Source organism: Marmota flaviventris, chromosome 10 (assembly GCF_047511675.1).
Source record: "Marmota flaviventris isolate mMarFla1 chromosome 10, mMarFla1.hap1, whole genome shotgun sequence".
NCBI classification, from domain to species: domain Eukaryota; kingdom Metazoa; phylum Chordata; class Mammalia; order Rodentia; family Sciuridae; genus Marmota; species Marmota flaviventris.
Window position 1 is genome coordinate 124,496,134 of NC_092507.1, and position 22,473 is coordinate 124,518,606.

Consider the following 22,473-nt stretch of genomic DNA (forward strand, 5'->3'; position numbering starts at 1 on the left):
GCAGAGGCCCCCCACCCCACCCGCAGTGCGCAGGTTGCGCTGTTGGGGCCGCTTCTCTACCCTTCCCAGGCCGGAAGGGCGTGCGGGGGAGGAGGAAGCAGCTCTCGCTGGCCTAGGCCGGGTCGCAGGGAGCCCCGAGAGCACGAGTCAACGAGGTCAGGGAGGCAGACTGGCCGCCGGGCTGCAGCGGGACGGCCACCCCAAGGCCCACACCCGAGGCCCCGGGCTGCAGGCCCAGGCCCGGAAGGGCCTCGCGGGGCGGGGGCGCTCGGAGGGATGGGCCGGCAGCCGCGTCCTGGCCGTGGTCCCGGCCGGTGCCCCTTCGCGACCTGGAGCGGAAGTCGCGCGAAGCCTCCGAGGAGGGGCCCGGGCCGCAGGAGGCCGCGCGGTCGGGGGTCGCCGCCTTCCGCCGCGCGCCCTCTGGCGGCCCAGCGTGACCCCCGTCCTGTTGGGGACGTCCCCGCGTGCTGTCCTCAGGCCCCGGCTTCACCTCCTCCGACTCCTCAGCTTAGGACGCTCTCTGGGCTCTGGCCACCTCCCGCCACCGCACTGTGCACGCCCCTTAGAATCGATGACGTCGTCCCCAAGTCACTCAGGCGACGTCTGGATGCCGCCACCTTCCCTCACCTCCCTCAGAACCTTACACTTCCCCAAATCTGACGTCTTGCTCTCTCCTCGGCCTGCAGAGCCCGATTCCCAGCCTGCCTCCCTCCTGCAGGCGCCATGTCCTGTCCCGAGTCGTCCTCTGCCAGCAGCCAGAATGAGCCCAAGTCGGTTCACTGCGATCACACGACGGTGGAGCTCACTGCCACCTACTGTACTGCACTCGGGGGACCTGCTAAGGCAGGGCGGCTCCCACTCCTCCCCTCTCCCAGCAGGGACCGACCGTCAGCCCTCTCTCTAGCCTACATTCTGGCACCGCCCGCGCCCTATTTTCTAGTCCTCGCTCTTTGTACTTGGCACAAACCCCAGCCTCTACCCCTGTCACCTGGAAAAACCCTCACCTCTCAAGCCACAGATCGTCCCTTTCCTTTCTTGCCTCTGTGCACCTGGCACCGACTCCTCCACTTGGGCTCTCCGTGTACTCGGGTCTCTTCTCCCCGCCAGGCCGTAGGTACTCGGCTCTTTGTATCCCTGAGGTCTGGCTCAGTTCTTGGTACTAAGTTAACGATGGTGGGAGGGTTTTGTGTATTGCATTTGATTAGCACTCTTGTTTTAAAGAGTGAGAGCAAACACTGGTTTGGATCATAAACAACATGTAACTGCTTTAAATGAATTGAAGCTGCTGGGACAAATTATATCCATGATAGTGAGAGAGAATTTAGAGTTGTCATTTTCCAGAGACCATGTGAAAAGGAAAGCAATAATTTACTGCTTGCTTATGAGAAGCCTGACATTGTGCTGTGTTCTACCTTCATATTTTCAGATGTACCAGAAGCCCAGAGCTGGCAAATGCGTCTGGTAACCACACATTCAAATGTGACTGCTTGAGCCAATCCACCCGTTAGCCCTAAAAATAGGCTTTCTCTCCACTTCATGGTAATCTTCCACATTCCCTACACAACGTGTGTATGTGTTAAAAACTACAGCTCAATGAAATACACAACAGACTTTTGAAAATGGAATTGATGGCTTAGGGAGAAACTTCTATTGTGAGACATTCAAACACAGGCTTGGCTAACTTCTTGATAACAACTGATAAATCTTATAGATGATTAATTTTAATCATTTAAGGTTCTTTCTACTGCCAAGATTTGATGAGCGGAGAATATAGTGATGGGTCTAAGCCAGTCAGCAGACTTGAAAAAATACTTTTCCAGGTATATTCATAAAGGAATTTTCAGTATAAGAACCTGCAACTTATTCCACTTAAAAGAATGCATCCAGGCACCACCTCCTTTATTTTTCTTTCCATCCCCCCAGATCTTTTGAGGAAGATGCTTCTTCTGAGTCATTGTCTCTTCATGGTGCTCTCGATGTATGACTCCAGCAAGAAGATTGTTTCATCTACCTGGATCTCACTGGCGTCCAACCTGAGTGAAAAAGTAAAAGCATTTGCCCAGACCGAATGTTCATTAGTATATTTAAATTCAGAGGTTGGGGTAGGTGTGTCTTGGTTACCCTTGAGAATACTGGGTGGAAAGCAGAAGAACCAATAAATCACTTTTCATTTACTGAGCATCTTTTATGTGCCAGGCACTGTGGAGGCTGCTGAGTATGTATAAGATCAAGCCTCCGTTTTTAGGGAGTTTAGCCTAACTTGCAACCAAGAGAAAGACTAGCACACATAAAGGTGTAGGTAGAAGGAGCTAGTGTATTTTAAAATTGTGAGAAGAGTGGCTGGAGCGTAATGTTCGTGGCGATTGGGCTTTTTTCCACCTAGGGAAAAACCACAGCTAACATCATACTTAATGGTGAAAAACCTGAGAGCTTTCCCCTAAGATCAGGAGCAAGAGTAGGATGTCTGTTCTTGCACTTCTACACAAAAATTGTTTTTTTTAAAAAGGTGTAGTTGGACACAATGCCTTTTATTTTATTTACTTATTTTTATGTAGCGTGGATTGAACCCAGGGCCTTGCCTGTGCTAAGCGAGTGCTCTACCGATGAGCTACAACCCCAGCCCCCAAATTGGTTGTTTTTCTCTATACTAGCAATGAATGATCTAAAATAGGGACACACAAGTAAAAAACAAACAAAACAAAAAAAAAACTTGGGAATAAACTGACAAAACAGGTGAAGTCTTGACCACAGAAAACAGTAACTCATTGCTGAAGGAACTTAAAGATGACCTAAGTAGATGGGCAGCATGCTTGTTGTGCTCACAGGTAGAGGATTTTAATGTTAAGATGGCAGTGTTCCCCAAGGCAGTCTGCATGTTCATCATTATCCTGATTCAGGTTGGTGATGAAGAGCAAGAAGACATGAAGGTAATACAGGCTGCTATAAATTGTGAAAGTCCCTGTGTGTCACACAAAGCCTGGCCTTTATACCATAAAGATAGGTAGTCAATAAATCATCTGAAATAGTGAGTTTCGGTTGGCCCATGTTAAGTTGAGGTCTGGCAGGGTACTGCGATGGATTTGTCTGGAAGGTATTTTGAAATATAGCTTGAAGCTATGATGCTTACTTGTTGACATTCCGTTTCAGGGTCTCCAGCTGCTGACGTTCAGGAGCTGTGATCATCTCTTCTATTTCTTGTAGCTGTGCCTCCTCTGCACCTGTGGCCTGCATAGATGCAATGATGGCTTCTACCCTCTGAGACTTTTCTAGTAGACGCCTGTCAGACAAACACAACTCTGAGGCTTCTTCCTTAACTCTGAGGTTTTCTTACCCTTTCTCCCCGAGACACAAGTTCCCCTTTCACCATGTTCCTGATCAAAGTGGATAACAGCACCATTTAAAGACATTTTCTATAGACTTACTCTGCAAAAGTATTTGGGGGTATACTGGAAAAGTCTAGACTAATGCACGATTTATGCCAACCTAAAACAATGATTCAATTAACTAGACTAGTTATTGGATATCTGTCTCCATTTCTATAGAAAATTCCCTTTAGGCCTTTGATCTTGAAAAATGTAAATGACAAATGAAAATGCTACTCACTTGTTCTCTTTGGTTTCAAATTGCCTCCTTTCTATTAAGTTGGCTATGCTCTGAGGAAAGAGAAGAAAGACTAGAAATGCATATAGTTGTATTTAAATAGCTCAGCTAAAATGGGTAGAGGTGGCACAGGATGAAACGTCTCAGTGAAGGGAATGGGAAGAAACCACATGAGGTTACCTTGTAGCACCTGTGCAACAACATCCGGGCAGCTGATAGGACATTCACAGTATATAAATAGAAGGTCCTAGATGGGGCATGGTCTGGTGTTTTGGGAATTTCCTATTTGTCACAGAAAGAAAAATAAGAAAAATTGTACGATTTTTTCAGAATTGGCAAAGTAAGCACCCATTCCATTCAGAGTCATTCAATTCTCTCTTTCACTAATACTTTCCCCTTCCCTAGTTATCTAGTCGCTCTGTTTATGACACAATCAGCCACATGAAGACTGCATAGCCCTGATTTTTTCATTTGACCATCAGCATCCTGAGTGGGAAAGAAAGGAAAGGCAAATAATACTTACTGAGCAAACTCAACATGCCAGGTGGCTTTTATTTGATCTTTACAACCAAACATATTCTTATTACCACAATCCGTCACCATTTTTAATGATGGTAGGTGACTTGTTCAATGTAACTGGGTAAGAGGCAGAGCTGTGATCTGCTCTAAAACCTATTCTACCTACTTCCCGATAGCGTCTCTGACATGGCTTTGCAAAGACCCAACATATGCTACTGATAGAGTTAAGGCTCAGGAAAGGACAGGAATGATAGGAAAAAAGGGAAGCATGGTGTTAAGGCAATTCCTTGGCTATCTTTCTTACTAGGCCAGTTAAAGCTCCACAGTATACTTTAAGTGCTTGTTATGTCTTTGTTAATAAATTTTTCTGTCTCATAGCTAGATTCAGAGTTTGCTTGGGGACTCAGTTTGCTTGAAACTCTACTTCAAGAGTTTTTCTCACTCTAGGACAGTTTTGCTGGTTGGCAATTATATGCGTGGCTACCTGGAGTGATATGAAATTTTCTGAGAGCATCTTATATAGCATATCCTTTGCCTCCTTTGCAGGAATCATTGCAAAGTCCTCCACCTGCTTCTGCTCCAGGTGTTTCTTTTGCAAAACTAGACGGAATATTCTGGCACAGCGAGATCCGAATCTGGAAAGAAATAAACAAAATAAATATTGTACCAATAAAAAAAAAAAAAAAAAAAAATCAACATTAGCTCCTGGTCTTAGATGGTTGTTGTCCTAGTCCACAAGTGGAGCCAGGACCAAAAGGGAACAGCAATCAGAGAATTCCTTCACAGCTCCACAGGCTGGTGATGGTATTGTTCATCATAAAGGAGTCACCAACTGCTGACTCATTTGAGTGCCACAGTTGTTGTGTTACAAGACTTTAAAGAGCCTGGTTCATTTGCATCACCAGGAATTAAACAGTGTTTTTTTTTTTTGGGGGGGGGGTGGGGGTGGGGGAGTGAAGAGTAGTAGTAGGTGGGATCCATAGCTATTCAGTGGAAAAATGGGGCAAAATGTGCCTTTACTGATTACTTACATAATGATTAAATGCTTGTTCAAATGAGGTATGGATAGGAAGTGTCTAGCTCCAATCCCAATCAGAATGACCCCCTTACCTCTCCTGTACGACGGATTCCAGAGTGGCTGTGGCTAGAGATGCTAATGCCTTATGGAGGTCTTTATGTAGAGGATTAAGGTCACTTAGTAATGTTTTAGCCTTGTCATTTTGACAGTTTTATTCCTAAGTTTCTAATTTATAATTAAAATTTAAGAGACATTTTATTTTTTACATTAGTTTTATTTATGGTATATTTCTTAAAATTTTAATTAATGAAAATGTTTGAGAATTTTGCTTAACTAAAATTTGGTTGAGTAAAATTTCTTTTTATTTTGTCATTAATGTAGTTAATTGAAAATTCATAGAAAAATAGAAAGTTACTTCAATTTTCTAATTTATTTAGTATAATAAACATCACCAAATCTTTCTTTCATAAGTCACCATTCTGCTTTAAAGCTCAGGGTACCGTAATAACTAAGAATAATTGGTAGGAGTAGCACAGTGCTAGAGAGCTTGCCTAGCATATGTGAGGCACAGGGTTTGATTCTCAGCACTGCACATAAATAAGTTAATTAAATAAAGGTCCATCAACCACTAAAAAAATTTAATGAAAAAAGAATAACTGGTAAGGATACTGATGACATACATTCCTCCACCACTGTCGCCAGACTTTCCAACAAACTCTAGCTATTAAAAAAAAGAGAAAGAGTGTTAACTGAATGGAAAGTCCAGTGATTCTGTTTCCAATGGAGTGAATCTGGCCAAGAGTCTGCAGCAAGTAGCTTCCCTGTCAGATGATGGTGGGGAAATTGTCTGAGCTGGCTAGTACAGAATGAGGCTATAGGAGAATGATACTAGGTGTCAGTGGCAGAAGTAAATTGTAAACAGAGGAGCAGGAAAAAAAAGTGCAAAAATAGACTTACAGGATCATCTGCCAGCAGAGTGAGATACTGATCAAGAACTTGCTTAGAGATGTTATAGCCAACCGGCAGGGATCTGAAGATCTACGGAGCAAGAGGGGACACTGAAAATGGGCTTGATCATTTAGGATTGCTAACATTAATAAAGATGTTTTAATTTTAGCTATCACAAGTATAAAAAAAAAGTTCAAAAAATATTCACTGTAACACTGTTAAGAGTAAGAAAATAAGAAACAACCCAATGTTCAGTAATAAGGAATTAAAATAAACTACAGCATGGGCATTAATGTGATAGTCATAAAGAATGAGAATCTATAAGTACTACATGAAAAGAAGTCTTACATATACTGTCATATGAAAAAAGTTAAGTTGTAGGGCTGAGGATGTAGTTCAGTGGTACAGTGCTTGCCTAGCACGTGAGAGGTCATGGGTTTGACCCTTCACCACAAAACAAAAAATGAGTACAATCTCATTTTTTTGGGTTAAAATAAAAATACATAGATCTACATATATGTTAGGCTATCTGTTAAAAAATGCTCTGAATAAACATATATATCAAACTATTAACAGGGATCTCTGGGGCTGAGATTATGTAAAATTATGGATATTTTAAATTGATGTATATTAAAGAAAATAAGAAGCATAGATCTTAAGGGTTCAATCTGATCAGTATTGATAATTGTATATACCCATGTAACTACCAGGCACAATAAGATAAAGAACATTCTACCACCCTTGAACCTTTGGGTAAATGGTAACTTTAAAAAATTTAGCCACAACATTCAATTTAAATAAATTATGAAATATAAATATTTGATATATTAAGCATTAATATTTTAAAGATAATACAAAATTTAGCTGGGTATAGTGGCATAAGCCCGTAATCCCAGCTACATGGGAGGCTGAGACAAGAGGATCACAAGTTCAAGACCAGCTTGGGCAACTTAGTAAGACATTGTCTCAAAATAAAAAAACAACAGGGGCTGTGGATATAACTCAGTGTAGAGTGCCCTTGGGTTCAGCGCCCAGTACAAACACAAACACAGACACACACACACACACACACACACACACACAATTCAAACACAAGGGGTCAAATACAAATAATGCCCAAATGCTAAGGTTCTCAAAGATTCTTTTTTAATTTTTTTGAGATAGGATCTAACTAGGTTGCCTAGATTGGCCTCAAGTGATTATTTTGCCTCAACCTATCCAGCAGCTGGGACTACAAGGTGCACATTACACACACTGCTAGTGAATTCTTAGAACAATTAGGAATAAGTTATATATGACAAATAAGTAGATTTTTTTTTTTAAATAGAATATCATTGCCTTTCTTTTTTTTTTTTTTAATTATTTATTTTTTAGTTATTGGCAGACACAACATCTTTGTTGGTATGTGGTGCTGAGGATCGAACCCGGGCCGCACGCACACCAGGCGAGTGCGCTACTGCTTGAGCCACATCCCCAGCCCTATAAGTAGATTTTTAAAAGCTGGATCCCAAGAGACCAAGTATTTCAGTGCTCACCACTTGAAGGTAATCTAAATAATAAAAACCCTTTTCTTTCAAAGCTTGGACCTAGACCCTAGGCTCCACGTATGCTAATTGTTATAATATCCACAAGTCTTAGAAGCTAGCACAAAAACATGAAACTCACCTCATTGGAAGACAAGGGTTGGGTGAAGGGGGCACTAGAGGGAGTGGTAATCTCACTCATCCGGAGCATGGTCCGCACAATCTCACTGCTTGTCTGGGTTTGAAAAGTAAACTGGGATTCAGAATTAGTTGTGTTGCCCCAGATCTGGCTATGTGCCAAGGGCCACATCTGGCAACTGAATGACTTTATTCCCTATGATCACTGACAGACCCCATGTAGATACGACCTGGTCCATCCTGTTGGCAACTGCGCTCACAATGGCTTGGTCACGGAAGTGCTGGTGGAACCTCTCAAGGTTGGCCTGCCAATAAATCCCATCATCTGGAATGGGCTGAAGAGGAGAAAGTATTAGAGAGAAACGTTTAAACAATGCAGAGTTTTCTGGTGAGGAGCTTGGATTTGACTGTTCACCGTTTCTTTTCCTCTACTATAACAACTAAATTGGTTGGAGAAAAATCATTCAATCATATGAATCAGTGTCTTGATAAATTCCAGCTTCAAACTAGTTCTCACACTAATCTCCAATCTATTTCTATTTTAACTCTTTTCCATTATCTCAAGTCTCCTACTTGATTCTTTCTCTCTTACTTTTAGCTGATGATCTTGCCTTTGATTTCACAGAGAAATCAGAAGTCATTAAGTAAAAACTCACTTGACTTTGTGCACACATCCTCTTTCTTCCCTGCTTTAAAATTTTTTTTTCTTTTCTTTTTTGGTAGCACTGGTGTGTGTGGGGGGTCAAACTCTGGGCCTTTGCACACTAGGTAAGTGCTCTATCACTGACCTACATCTCCAGCCAGATCTCTACTGTTTATTTTAATTTTTGACATGTTTATGTGCATGTTTATGGAGTATAGTGAAATGATCAGATCAGGGAAACTGGCATTATCTATCACCTCAGAGATGTCTATTCTTCATTATCCTTAATGTTGTTAACCGTATTTCAGGTTCTAATCATGGCTCAACTGGATTATAATAGCTTCCTAACTCATTTTCAACTGAGGATTGAAATAAGGAGTGCTTTACCACTAAGCAGTCCTTTCTATTTTTCACTTTTGAGACAATTATTAAGGGTATAAATTGCTTAGGGTCTCACTAAGTTGCCGAGGCTAACCTCAACCTTGTGATGCTCCTGCCTCAACCTCCTCAAGTTGCTGGGATTACAGGTGTGCACCACTACCCTGATGGGATTTTCACTAAAAAAAAAAAAAAACAAACCCACATACACATTCCTTCTCTCTCTCTCTCTAAGGGAGTAACTGGGATTTTCTGGTTCTAATCTTGTGGCTTTTGCACCACTCTCCCATTTCTCCTAAGTATGCTTTTACCTTCTTAGGTCACAGTTCTGCTAAAGGATCAGATGAAAGCTACGGAGAGGTCCACTAAAATATGCACATGAGCACAAGTACAAGTGGACTCTGGAATCTTCCATGGAGCCAGACAAGTTGTGTGAACAACGGGCTATACATCTTTCTACATTAACAGACCCTCCTGCCTTCAGGATACAGGCCAAACCTTAGTCGATCAACATGTGCTAGTATTCCATATGCTGCCCTTAAGGAATTTATATTCTACCCAGGGCACAACAACAAACACATACATAAACAATATATAATGTCAAACATGAATATAAATGATGCTGGAAGATAAGGAAATGGAAAAATGTGTAGAGACTGGAATAGGGCTGGGCAACGGTCTTGAACTCCAAGAAAAAGAGCATTTAAGCTTAGATCTGAATGATGAAAGAGGCAACTACATGAAGTTGTGGTAAAAAACATGTGAAGCAGGAGGAATAGTAAGGGGAAAGCCTAATGTATTTAAGGAACAGAAAGAGAGTAGATAGAACACAGTGATCAAGAGGGAGAGTTGGGAAGAAGTGAGAATGATCACATAAGGCTTGACAGTCTGTGGTCTGGATTTCTTCTAAGATAATGAGAAGCTTTTAAAGGAGTCCAATTGCTGTCCCCGCCGACCCCCCAGTACGGGAAGTCGAACCTACGGCCTCATGTATGTTAGGCAGGCATTCTACCACTGAGCTACATTCCCCAGCCCTTTGTATTTTTTATTTTGAGACGAGGTCTCACTGAATCACCCAGGCTGGTCTGTCTCAGCTTCCTGAGAAGCTGGGACTACAGATGTGCACTACTGTGCCCAGTGACTGATTAAGAAATAAACAAACAAAAAATGTAGGTGATGGTGTTCTTTACCAAGACGAGGAAGCTTGGAAGGGAGCAGATATCTGGGAGGGGGATATCAACTGTTCTGCTTTGGCCATACTAATTTTGAGACACTTACTAAACATCTTTATAGGAATGTTGAGGAGGCATATAAATATAGGAGTTTAGGCCTAAGTGTCCTTCTGGACTCATTCCTCACTATTGGCCCCATGTGTCTACGTGTTCTAGCCATACTTTTGCATACACTGTTACATTGTTCAACGCATGAAGTCCGTCAAGCCTCAGAAGGAAGACACAATGGTTCCCGTCCTTCATTGGGTCACTCCTGACCAGTGATATTTGACATTAGTCCTACTACCTCTTAGCTTAGGGACCTTTAAGGTCTCTTGGGGTTTGTTATCTGTGTGCTCTTTCTGGCCGGCTTCAGGGTGAGAAGTCTAATCAAGAAGCTCCATTACCTCTTTGTTATCTGTGGTATGTTTTGGTCTCTTGGCTTTGGGTTCCCCAGCAGCATCTTCGTCAGATGATCTCCTCCTTTTACCTTTTCCTGCCAAATAAAACAAATCAACAGTTAGGTTATATACCACATGATGAGAGAAATGACCAAACATGAGGGCAGGTGTATTTTCATCCCAAAAGCTACCTGTAGGTTAGAGCTGTTTAAGAGGCTGAAGAACTAAAAGAAATGCTTTCTTTTTCCCTCAAACTGGTCCTCCTCCAATGCTTCCTTTCAGTAATGGCATCATTATCCTCTCACATGTGCACGTTAGACACACAGATGTTATTTTTGATACCTCTCTCTTTTAACTGTTTCTTATTCTTTTCCTTTTTTTGAGGTAACAGGGATCAAACCCAGGGTCTTGTACCTGTTAAGCAAGTGCTCTTCCACTCAGCTACATCCCAGCTCTTTTTATTTTGAAATAGGGTATTGCTAGGTTGTTCAGGCTGGGCTTGAACTTGGGATCCTCTTGCCTCAGCCTCCTGAGTAATTCACTACTTCTACATCAATTTTTCACCAGTCGTTTTCATTTACCATTTGCCTCATCCTCCTATCCTTTCTGTAGACAGAAAAATATTTCAGAAATGTAAATTAGATCCAGTGATCCTGGAGGCTGAGGCAGGAGGTGCAAGTTCAAGACCAACCTCAGCAACTTAGCAAAGACCTAAGGACTTAGTGAGATTCTGTATTAAAATAAAACACCAAAAAAAAAAAAAAAAAAAAAAGGGCTGGGGATGGGGCTCAAGTGGTTAAGTGATCCTGGTTTCAATCCATGGTGCCCCTCGCCCCCACCAAAATGTAAATTTGGACATGTTAATTCCAAGCTTAAAAATCCTTAGAATAAAGCACAGGTGCTGTATAAGGTCTTGCTTGACTTGGCCCCTGCTTGCTGCTCTAACCTGATACTTCTCTTTACTTTGCTCACCTTGTTCTAGCTATACTGACTTTCTTTTATTTCATAAATGCCTAGTTTTTTTCCTTATTGCATACTAATCCCTTTGATAAAAATGCTTATCCTCTATTACCTCATTGGTTAGTTTCAAATCTTAGCTCAAAATCTTGTTTCAAATCTAAGCTCCAATTTTGCTTTCTCAAAGAAACATGTGCCCTAACCCCATGTATAACTCTACTCTCCCATTATATATTTTTTAACATCTTATACTTCTCCTTCACAGTACTTATCACTGTTTTTTTTATATATCTATGTGATTGTTTGATTAGTGTATATCTCCTATACTTAGACTTAAACTCCATTAGGGTAGGAATCATGGTTTTCTCATTATTTTATATCACAATGTCTGGCACAGAGTGAATACTTGGTAAATGCTCAATTGATTCATTCATTTAACATTTATTAAATAAGAATCCACCATTAGGGCATTATGGTTCTATGTTCAAAATCTCTTACCTATCAAGCTCAATTTAGGAACCAGGTACATGTCCTTTTCATTAACAACAAGGGTTGGGGCAGGTGGTGGTGGTCCAAGATCTGAATTCTCAATGGTAGGCACTAAGGGACAGCGCTGTACAAAGTGTGTATCTGCTAGTCGCACAAATGTGTTTGATACCTCAGCATAGTCCATGGTCTTGCCATCTGTACAACAGAAGGAAAGAGGGAGGTCAGCTGGCCTAAGATGACAGTTCATTCCTTTAATCAGCCAACTGATGCTCTTGCTAACAGATATGCATACTGTACTTACCCTCCATGGTTTCTGTGAGTCGGTCTGCTACTTTCTTCACAACAGCTGACATTGTCATTTTGCCATTCAACAGCAGCTCCTCAACAATCAGCTCTCCAGTGTCGCTGTATAGTGTTTTGGTAGTATAGATGTACCGGGGATATCTAAGCATTCGCAACACCCGGCTGCACTGAGCTTCATACTCCACCACACCACGTTTATGCACTTGATATATCACCAGGTTATGCTGGATGAGGACACAAAGGGCTTTTCTCACCTAGACAGAATTCAAAAGAGAAGACCTGGAGACATAGCTCATAATTGCTGGCAGTTTTTTGTCCTATAGTTTACTAAACATCAGGGGATGGCTAGATAAGAATTTCTGTTCTTATTTCCTCTCTGCTGGAGTAGCTAATAACAATCAAACATCAGTAGAAGAAATCAGGAAGATTCCTTGCTATGATGTATATATTTTTTCTGATCTTTAGCTTTCACATAACGATTTACTTTTCTTCTATCATTCTTATTACTTAAAGGTAGTACTGAGATTAGTAGATTGATTATGAAAAAATGAGATGTAGCACGGGAAGAATAAAGATTTATTTAGCCACAGTGATCTAGGAACACTCTGAGAAGTAAAACCTCAGGGCTGAAGTATCACCCTCTGTCCCCACAGGAAACATTGTTATATCCTAGAGCAGGCTTTTCCACTTCAACTTTTTAGGATAAGAAGCAAAAATATTCCAAAAGTAGGTGGAAGACATTAATGAAGGAAATTAAAGATAGCAAAATGATGTCATCTAAACATACCTGATCCAGTGATGTTCCCGTGTCATGGGCAATTACTCTAAGTGGCTGGCTGCCAGTTCTGATTAAGTGAACTCCAACTTTTTCTACGATCTCTCCAAAATGCTCTTGTAGCAACAAAGAACACAGTTTAATTTCCGCTTGAGTCATTGTACTGGGGAGTCTCAGAACTAAGAAAAACAAGAATGTAAATTCATGTATTCTTTTTGGAGAGCAATTTGACAATACATTTGAAAAGCTTTAAAATATTACATACATATGACCTCACAATTTCATTTTGGATAGTGTTCCAAGGAAATAAAAAGACATCGTTCATTTTCTTTATAATACTGACATATGGAAACAACCTAATATCTAACTACAAATTATGGTATACTTATGTACAGATGAGGCAGGACACCAGATAGGAAACAGGAAGCAGGTTCATTTGGCTGCAGCCAGGTTCAGAGGGCACAGCTTTCGCTGTAATCAATTAATCCCTCTGAAACTCAAGTTCAGGAAGTTTCAGAACTTTATACCCAGCGTGTAAGGTGAAGGGCTCAGAAGTTCACACAGAAGCAGCTTTTTCTTTCACTGTTCTGGGCAAGTTAACTCTTCAAGTCAGCCACTGACAAGGGGAGAGCTTCTTCTCCCCTTTCTTCCCTCCCCCTGCCAGTTGTTACCATGGAGCCCAATTAGAAACCTTTTCTCCTTGAAATGTAAACATCTGTGTGAAGCTCTGGCCCAAAGCCAGAGGCCTAGTTAAAATAATCTGTTTTTCTTATCAACTCTGCATTTGCAGGCACACTTCCCTTGAAAACCTTTACAAACTGGGCTGGGGTTGTGGCTCAGTGGTAGAGTGCTTGCCTAGCATGTGTGAGGCCCTGGGTGATTCTCAGTACTGCATATAAATAAAATAAATGTTCCATTAACAACTAAAAAAAACTGTAAAAACTTTACAAATTGATACACACATAATAGACAGTTCATAAATGTTTGTTAAAAAAAGTAGTAAAGAGATGTTCAGCACCTGGAGTGCTGATCTCTTTCAGGCCCCTGGAAATAAGACAGAGCGACAGGAAATAGGAAATTTAACTACACTGAACTCCTTTGCTCATAGTCTTAAGATCAATTACGGGGAAGATTTCTGGAGAAGCTTAATTAAGATTTTCTGTGGAGGGGGTGCCACTACACTTATATAAGGGTATATACACTAACATTTAAAATACTTTAGTACAATACATTCTAGTATATAATAGTTCCTAATATAAACAAATTGCAAAGAAAACGGGCCTAAACTTCAATTACTGTAGAAAAATAAAAAACATGCACGTACAAAAAAAGACTGGAAGTCTATATGTCAGGTTTTATGGGATTATGTGTCATTCTAACTTTCTTTAAAGATTGAGTGTAGATGATTAGCCAGGCTGCGCACGCCTGTAATCCCAGTAGCTCAGGAGGTTGAGGCTGGAGGATTTCTCGTTCAAAGCCAGCCTCAGCAATTTAGCGAGGCCCTGAATAACTCGGTGAGACCCTGTCTCTAAATAAAACACCAAAAGGGCTGGGGCTGGGGGGGGGGGCGCTGGGGCTCAGTGGCACAGTGTTTGCCTCTCCTGTGTGAGGCACTGGGTTCGAGTCTCAGCACCACATATATAAAAAAAACCAAAAGATCCATCAACAACTTAAAAAAAAAAAAAAAGGCTGGGGGTGTGGCTCAGTGATGAAGCTCCCCTGGGTTCAATTCCCGGTACCAAAAAAGTAAAATGAATGAATGAATGAATAAACAAACAAACAAACACTGCGTGCAGATGACTTTTCTGCTCCAGACCTTAGTTTCTACAAAGAGTCTCCACTGTTCAGCGGGTGAACAGGCAGTTTCTCCTTCGGTCCTTTAAGGGAATCAAACTTAACAGAAATGGGGCCAAGCCGAGCTTCTCAACCGGGTGTTTCCACGGGGAGCTGCAGATCCTTGCGGGGCAGGATTTACTTCTTGAGCTCGACTCCTTCGCCGCACACAGACACGGAGGGCTGCCTCCAGGACGACTCCCGGTCACGGCTGCGGCCCCCACACGGCGGCCGCAATCCTCCAGCTCCGCGGGATGCGGGTCTCGCCCGGCCTCGCGCGGCCCGAGCCCCCCGGCACGGCTTCCGAGAAGCTCCGCGCCCTTGGCCCGCGCTCCCCTCCAGCCCACTGCGCTCCGCTGGCTTCACACAGGTTCCGGTTCTGGTCTCTCGGCCGAGAGTCAGAACCGCCTCGTCTCGACCCACTAACCTCGGGGTCAGTGCTAGTCCACAGCGGCCAACCCCAGGCCGCCGCCTCCGCACGTGGGCTCCCGGCGCCCGCCGGTGCTCGCCGCGCTCGGGCAGCCCCGGGCGCCTTCCCGGAAGCCTTCCCGGAAGCAGATCGTCCCCGCCGCGGGTGCCGCTCTACCCCGGAGTGTCGGTGGTTTCCGGGGACACTCTGCCTTTCTTCTCGCTGGAAGGCTGGAGGACTGGCGAGGGGTAGTTTGAGTTGCCGGCGGGCGGCTGCGGCCGACGGACTCTCCTGCCCACGCCTCTCTGGTGCCGGGAGGCGGGCCGCCGGGTCCTCTCCGCGCCGCCGCCCTCCGGGTCCGGCAGACTCACGTGACCGACGCGGACTCTGGAGCGGCGGGCCGCGCCGAGGCGGCGGCGGCGGCGGCGAGCGCAGCCTGCGAGGTAGCGGCCTGGCGAGGGACCGGCCGGCTGCCCTCGCCCTCCGACAGCCGCGGCGGGGAGGAAAATGGCGGAGGCCTCGGCGGCCGGGGCGGACGCGGGCGCCGCTGTGGCCGCGCACCGGTTTTTCTGCCACTTTTGCAAAGGCGAGGTCAGCCCCAAACTGCCGGTGAGCGCCCCTGCCCCCTGCGCGTCGGCGCCGGCCCGCACTCCCGGCCGCGGGGCCCGGAGCTGCGTCTTGGGCTGCCCGCAGTCCGCGGGCGCCGGGGCCCGGCTCCCTCCTCGGCTGCGGCGCCGGCTCTCCTGCCCCCTCCATCTTTTGTCTTCCGGCCAAGCCCTCTGGAATCCGCGCCGGGGTCCCGCCGCTCCGCGTCCCCGGACCCGCCCGGACTCCGCGCCGCGGCTCCCCGTCCCCTGCTGCCCCGCGGCTCCGGGCCGGACGCCCCTCCGCCGCCCGGGAGGCCGCGCAGCCGAGGGCCGAGGGTCGCAGCTGGGTCGGAGGGGGGACGCTCTGGGGAGGGGACTTTGTCTCGGTGGCTTCCCGGTCCCTGTGAAAGCGAAAGGCCGAGGGCTGATGACTTGCAGGTTGCCGGCGCCCCTGGCCCTGCCGAGGACGCTCAACGCCCGGTGCTTTGGGTACGTGCTGCCGGCGACCTCGTAGCCTTCCCGCCTGCCTCCCACCCGCCCTTCTCTTCCCCTTCTCTTAGGAAGGAGGCCAGGCCGACGCGGGGACTGCTTCCTCGGCAGAGAGCCGCTCCTCCCCAGTTCTCCGGACTCCAGTTAGCCAGCAGAGAGGCAGTGCTGGGGGGTAACGAGCTAGCCGGGGCCGGCCCCCCAAACCCACCCGCCGCTGTGCAAGACCCCAGCCTGGACGAACGTTAATCTGCCTTCGTCAGCTGTTTTTTATAGAACTGGTGATGGTTTTCTTTCCCTTCGGAGTGTTTAGTTTCAGTTTTAAGACAAATGGAGTGTAGTGAATTAGCACCTAAGGAGTGTTTTAAAAGCCTTTTCACCTAAAAGTCATGTGTTTTTCAGGCCTTTATGATGTTTTCCTCCATCTCTTTTTGTCTCATACTTCTCTCCAACGCTGCCTGGCTCCATTTGCTGATCTCGCTGTGTGTCCAGGTACTTCCTGCCATGTTTCAGGGCTGGGAAAGCAGACACCTTGTATTTTCCAGTGGCCATCAGAGCCCCCAGAACTCTCTCCGCAGAGAGGAGTCTGGGATTCAGCTGTGTGACCAGGGACAGCTCGGTTGAGTATGTATGGTGCCTTGGTGTACGTTCTCTTAGGATCTGCAAGTTGTTCACTAACTTGCCTTTTAGGGTGAGAAGACTTAGCCTAAATTTCTACAGTTTATTATATCCTCTTATCCCAAGTCTTCATTTCAAAGGGGTAATTTGAAAGGCTTTTTTAAAAACTTTATTTTATTTGTTTATTTTTTCTTTTATGTAGTGCTGAGGATTGAACTCAGTGCTTCACACATGCCAGGCAAGCACTGTACCACTGAGCCACAACCCCAGCCCTTGAAAGGCATTTTAAAGTGTTTTTCTAAACCTTAGATGCCTGGAAAATTTCTTTCTTTCTTTCTTTTTTTTTTTGGTACCAGAGATTAAACCCAGGAGCCATTAACCACTGAGCAACATCCCCAGCCCTTGTTTATATTTTATTTAGAAACAGGGTCTTGCTGAGTTGCTGAGGGCCTCAATAAGTTGCTGAGGTTGGCTTTGAACTTGAGATCCTCTTGCCTTGGCCTCCTGAGCCCTTGGGATTACAGGCATGGGACATTGTGCCAGGCTGAGAATTTCTTGATATTTTTAATCTGATTTGTTATCTGTGTTTGTTTTTTTTTTGCCTAACTTATAAATCGAGACCTATCACAATTAATATAACCAAATGCTTCCTTTGCTTGATTCCCTGGAGGAAATGTGAAGGAATATGTGGTTATTGCTCTTGAGGGACCTCACCTTTTTTTGTTTGTTTATTTGTTTGTTGAAAGACAAGACAAGGGGGCTGGGGTTGTGGCTCAGTGGTAGTATGCACCAGGCACTGGGTTCGATCTTCAGCACCACATAAATGTAAAATAAAAATATTGTGTGCCGGGTTTCTGTTCTTGTGACTAAAAGGCTCAGGGGTCACTCCAGTTGAACTGGGCTAACTGGGGTGCACGAAATAACCCCACAAGAGACACAAATACCTTTTTCTAGACACACCCATGCACAAGACAGCGACCCTCGCACCCAAGAAGGGTGGGGAAAGCTCTGCTACATTTCTGTGACTGAGCGTCTCAGCACCCAGCTGGGGAGTGTGACTCAGTCACATGTAAGGTTGGTCTCCCACAGTTGTGCCCACCTAAAACTTAAGAATAAATATTTTAAAAAAAGAAAAACAAGACAAACATGGAAAAAGTAACAACGTATAGTCACACATTGCTTAAGAATGGGAACAAGTTCTGAGAAGCATTGTTAGGTGATTTCATTCTTGTAAGAAGATCAAGAGAATGTACTTATACAAAGATAGCTACAGTGTCACTGGGCAGTGCAGTCTTATAGACCCAACCTCTAGGCTACATGCAGTTAGTTGAATGGAACCTAAGTAGGGCATGACTACTAGTGGAGTGATGAGGATGGATAGTATGTACTCTTGGTTAGAGGGAGGGGTGTGTGTGGTGGCATTGATGCTGTGGGGAAGGTGAGACAGCTGAGGTGGGATTTGTTGATTTTTCTCTTCCCACATTTTTTATTGGTGCGTTATAGTTGTACATAATAATGGGATTTGTTGTTGTATATTCGTACATGCACATAATATAGCAACGTAATTTGGCCACTATCACTCCTCCTCCCTCTCCCGTCCAACCCTTGGTGCCTGTCCTCTATTGATCTCCCTTTGATTTTCATGTCACCTCTCTCCCCTTTCTTTTTTTTTTTCCCCTCTGTAGCTTCCACACATGAGAGAAGATAAGAAACCCTTCACTTTCTGAGTTTGGCTATGAGGTGGGATTTAAACTGAGTTTTGGAGAATAGGTACAATTCAGATTTATAATATCCAAAACTGCTGCTTGTGGTGGCTCATACCTATAATCCCAGCAACTAGTGGGGCTGAAGTAGGAGGATCACAAGTGTGAACCCAGACTTAGCAACTTAGCCTTAGTCTCAAAATAAAAAAGGCTGGGGACGTAGCCTAGTGGTATCCCCAGTACTGCATAAACAGAAACCACCAACAGAAGCCTAAGGCATGAGGCAGCAAAAGGAAAAGTGGACTGAGAAAGAAGGGGGATACTTGGTCTTATCACTGCTTTCATTGTTTCAAAGTTGAGTGTATAATTGTATATATTTATGGAGTGGGTCTAGCATGATGTTTACATATAACATGCATATTTACATATAATGTATATGTGATATATTTGTTTGTATAGTTTATTCAAATTTTTCTCTTTTGTGGCAGTGGGAATGAAACCCAGTGGCACTTTATTGCTGAGCCACACTGCCAGCCCTTAGTTTATTTTGAGACAGGGTACTACTAAGTTGCCCAGGTTTGAATTTTCAAATCTCCTGTCTTGGCCTCCAGAGTCACGGGATTACAGCATGTGTCACCATGCCTGGCACAATTTCAAATTATATACGAGCTGTGGTCACAACGATGTACAGTAGAAAATCGTTATTGTTACCCATTTTTAGGAAAAGGTACAGTGAGGTCAGAGTTCGAGTTTCTGTTTGTATATGTCAGCGAGTTTTACCTTGTTTTATGGCCTTTTCTGTATCCTTAATCCCAGACGTTGGCTTGAAAATGTTGATTTAAGAATGACCAGGTTGCTGGGCATGGTGGCACACGACTGTAGTCCTAATAGCTCAGGAGGCTGAGGCAGGAGGATCAAGAGTTCAAAGCCAGCCTTAGCAACTCAGCGAGACCCTGTCTCTAAATATAATATAAAAAAGAGCTGAAGATGTGGCTTAATAGTTTAGTGCCCCTGGGCCTGGTACCACAAACAAACGAACAAACAACAAAAAAAGCAAGAACCACCAGGTCAGTAACTCTTGTCCAGTACATGCCCATCTGTTACTGAAGAACCACAGGAAACACTGGTAATTTGATCCCTCTGGGAGGACACTGAAAAGGTTTCCACAGTTTTTCTTCCTCTTTTGTGGTACTTTGAACCCAGGGGTGCTCTCCCACTGAGTTACATCTCCAGCCTTTATTTTTTGTTTTGAAACAGGCTCTCACTAAGTTGCCCAGAATGGCCCTGGACTTTTTTTTTTTTTTTTTAATGGACACAGTACTTTTATTTTGTTTTATTTATTTTTAAGTGGTGCTGATCAAACCCAGTGCCTTCCACTGAGCTGAAACTCCACCCCTATGGCTCTGAACTTTGGATCCTTCTACCTCAGCCTCCTTAGTTGAGATTATAGGTATGGGCCACTACACTTGGTTTATAAGGTAACTTGAAATTTCCTCATCATGAGGGTCCAGCATACAATAGGCACGCATAATTTCTTGAACTGGATAATTGTTAGGGAAACCTGACCATCTTTCTGAGGATACGCAGACCCAGCTTATAAATAAAGTTTTTCACTGTCTTGACTGTTGTATTGCTGGAGGGTAAGAATTATCATCCATGGGTACTGTCCCCACTGAACACCAGAGACTAGGTATTGTATTTATATCAGTTTTTTTATTTTGGGTTTTTTTTTTTGGGGGGGGGGCGGTCTGGGGATCAAACCCAAGGCCTCACATGTGCTAGGTAAGTGCTCTGACACTGAGCCATACTCCCAACCCTACATCAGCTTTTAATGAGCTGTTACTAAGTGGGAAGGACTGCTTCAGAGCCAATTCATCTTTTGCCAGTTTATTCACCACATAGCACAATTATAAGTGTTTTCTATGGGACTACGTTGCAAGGTTTTACAACTTTTCTGTTATTTCTTCTTTAATCAACTCTAGGATATAGCACTTCTTGATACATTTGGAGGTATATACAGGCAACAGCAATAGCTTACTTAATATTCAGCCTTGAAAACACCCTTAGGTTTTTGTTTTTCATTTTCTTGTCAGTCCAGTTACTCTGAAGGATTCATGGTCCCAGCTAACTTTAATGTTTGTATTAAGAGAAACAGTTTTGGTTGTTACTTGAGAGAGACTGTAGTATGCCTAGTTGTATGTGGGTTCAGCTATCTGTAGAAAGAATTAGTTTAAGTTGATGAGATAGCACTTTTTACTGCTCTTCCTGCTGTATCCGTCTTTGCTTTGTGTCTTTGGATCCTCCCAGATTAGAGGACAGAAGTTCATTTAGAAAGAAGATACTAAGAAATGAGAAATCATAGGGTAGTTTTAAATGAAATGTATTCAGTGGAACCGATATCAGATATGCTTCAGATAAGAATCTCCATTCCAAGTGAATGTTGCTTGAGGAGTCTCTTATAAAAAGTGTTTCCTATTCACACTGAAAAAAATTTTAGTACCATTTAGTTGAATATTAGGATTTTTTTTTTTTTTAAGTGCTGAGGATTAAACCCAGGACCTTCAACATGCTAGGCAAGTGCTCTACCACTGAGCCGCACTGCCAGCCCTAAACTTGGATTTTAAAACAAGAGATGTTTGGCTGGGCCCATGTGGGACATGCCTTTAGCTCTGGTGATTCAGGAGGCCGAGGCAGTTTGAGAACAGCCTCAGTAATTTAGTGAAGACTTAAGTAGCTTAGTGAGACCCTGTCTCAAAATAATAAAAGGGGGTCTGGGGTTGTGGCTCAGCGGTAGAGTGCTTGACTAGCACAGGCAAGGTGCTGTGTTCTATCCTCAGCAACATGTTAAGAAAAATAAATAAATAAAGGTATTGTTTCCAGCTATTACAACTAAAAAAAAAAAAAAAATTAAAGAAAAAAAAAGTACTGGGGAATGTAGCTCAGTGGTAAAGTACCCCTGGATTCAATACCCAGTATCCTCTCCCCCTCCAAAAAAAAAAAAAAAAGATTTGATTTTGATTTCCTAAGCCACTGGATTTCAAGATTATATATTATGGGATAAAATTGCATTGTGCATTTTTTGGTCATCAGGCAATAGAAACAATACTTACAGAAACTTCACCAAGCTCATACCTCACCTAAGTGTCCTATTCAGAGATGATGTGAAGCCAAGAATAATGGAGTTACTATACTACTTTGAAGGAGAATCTGTAGTATACCATTAGAGGGCTCTGTCATGGAATGTAAGGATGTCATTCCATCCTTTCATAGTACTGTGCTCCCCCCTTCTCCATTAAACCAAGGTTGGGGAATACCTTATGAGTTCAGTCCTGGTAAAGTCATCATTACGTCGATGACATCAATCATATGCATAGTACCCTTTTGGTGTTGATGAGGCTAAGGTGGTCGGTCCTTAAGTGTTTTATGGAGATCAAGACATCTCCCAGAAACCAGTCAAGTTTAGGCCTGCCTGTATATTCCTTACCTCTGGGCACTGTCTGAAGGGACTAGTAGGCATCTCCCCATTTTCTTATATATCAGCTTCTTTGATCTGATAAAATATCATCCTTATCAATAAGTAATGTTGTCTAGTTTGGCTCTTCACCAACTTCTACACAGGCTTTCATCATGGTGTGTTACTTGTAATGGCTCTGATACAGGAAAACATTCTACCTACCTCATAATAAGAGTAGCCAAGAAAGTAGATTTCTTCAGGACTTTATAATGTTTGGATTGAGGGAAGCACTGTAGTGATTTGATCTGGGTTTTAGAGGTTTTAATTATTGGATCACCTTAAACTCTGTTGTTGGCAACTTAACATTTAAAAAGTCTGTTTGATTAACATCTTTCTGGTGCTTTATAGTAGTTGATTGAATGTTTTTTAATCTAATGAGTGATATGAATCAATTACTTAATAGTTATATTTAGAAAGTAG

General features: G+C 43.5%; 2 protein-coding genes and 1 long non-coding RNA gene across 10 annotated transcripts in view; 2 read left to right on the top strand and 1 right to left on the bottom strand.

The window, feature by feature from the left end:
* Positions 1-215: 215 nt before the first annotated feature.
* On the top strand, positions 216-3,355 carry LOC114108535 (uncharacterized). The gene is made up of 4 exons (XR_011708988.1): positions 216-1,114; positions 1,427-1,539; positions 1,735-2,045; positions 3,148-3,355. It is a non-coding gene; the product is annotated as an uncharacterized lncRNA (long non-coding RNA).
* Polr3c (RNA polymerase III subunit C) lies at positions 1,883-15,309 on the bottom strand. Of its 3 annotated transcripts, none has more exons than XM_027956166.3 (15): positions 15,164-15,309; positions 12,916-13,082; positions 12,127-12,382; positions 11,835-12,020; positions 10,386-10,474; positions 7,977-8,081; positions 7,751-7,843; positions 6,095-6,175; positions 5,807-5,858; positions 5,230-5,290; positions 4,604-4,754; positions 3,781-3,882; positions 3,604-3,653; positions 3,128-3,277; positions 1,883-2,033 (listed from the first exon to the last, which is right to left on the bottom strand). In XM_027956166.3, exons 2-15 carry the CDS (start codon positions 13,060-13,062, stop codon positions 1,952-1,954), a joined length of 1,605 nt encoding a protein of 534 aa, XP_027811967.1. In that variant the 5' UTR covers positions 13,063-13,082; positions 15,164-15,309; the 3' UTR covers positions 1,883-1,951. The 3 variants fall into 3 exon arrangements, with proteins under 3 accessions (XP_027811967.1, XP_027811965.1, XP_027811966.1); XM_027956164.3 differs by having other exon boundaries at positions 14,720-15,309; XM_027956165.3 differs by lacking the exon at positions 15,164-15,309 and adding an exon at positions 13,431-13,976.
* A 171-nt stretch (positions 15,310-15,480) lies between these two features.
* Rnf115 (ring finger protein 115) overlaps positions 15,481-22,473 on the top strand; it is a 90,410-nt gene continuing 83,417 nt past the window's right edge. For 3 of the 6 annotated variants that reach the window (XM_071618498.1, XM_027956168.3, XM_071618497.1), the window contains exon 1: positions 15,481-15,754. In XM_071618498.1, the coding sequence (XP_071474599.1) occupies positions 15,653-15,754 (102 nt within the window). In that variant the 5' untranslated portion in view covers positions 15,481-15,652. Of the gene's footprint in view, positions 15,755-16,119; positions 16,222-22,473 lie in introns of those variants that run through there. The other 3 variants (XM_071618495.1, XM_027956169.2, XM_071618499.1) reach the window with 3 other exon arrangements.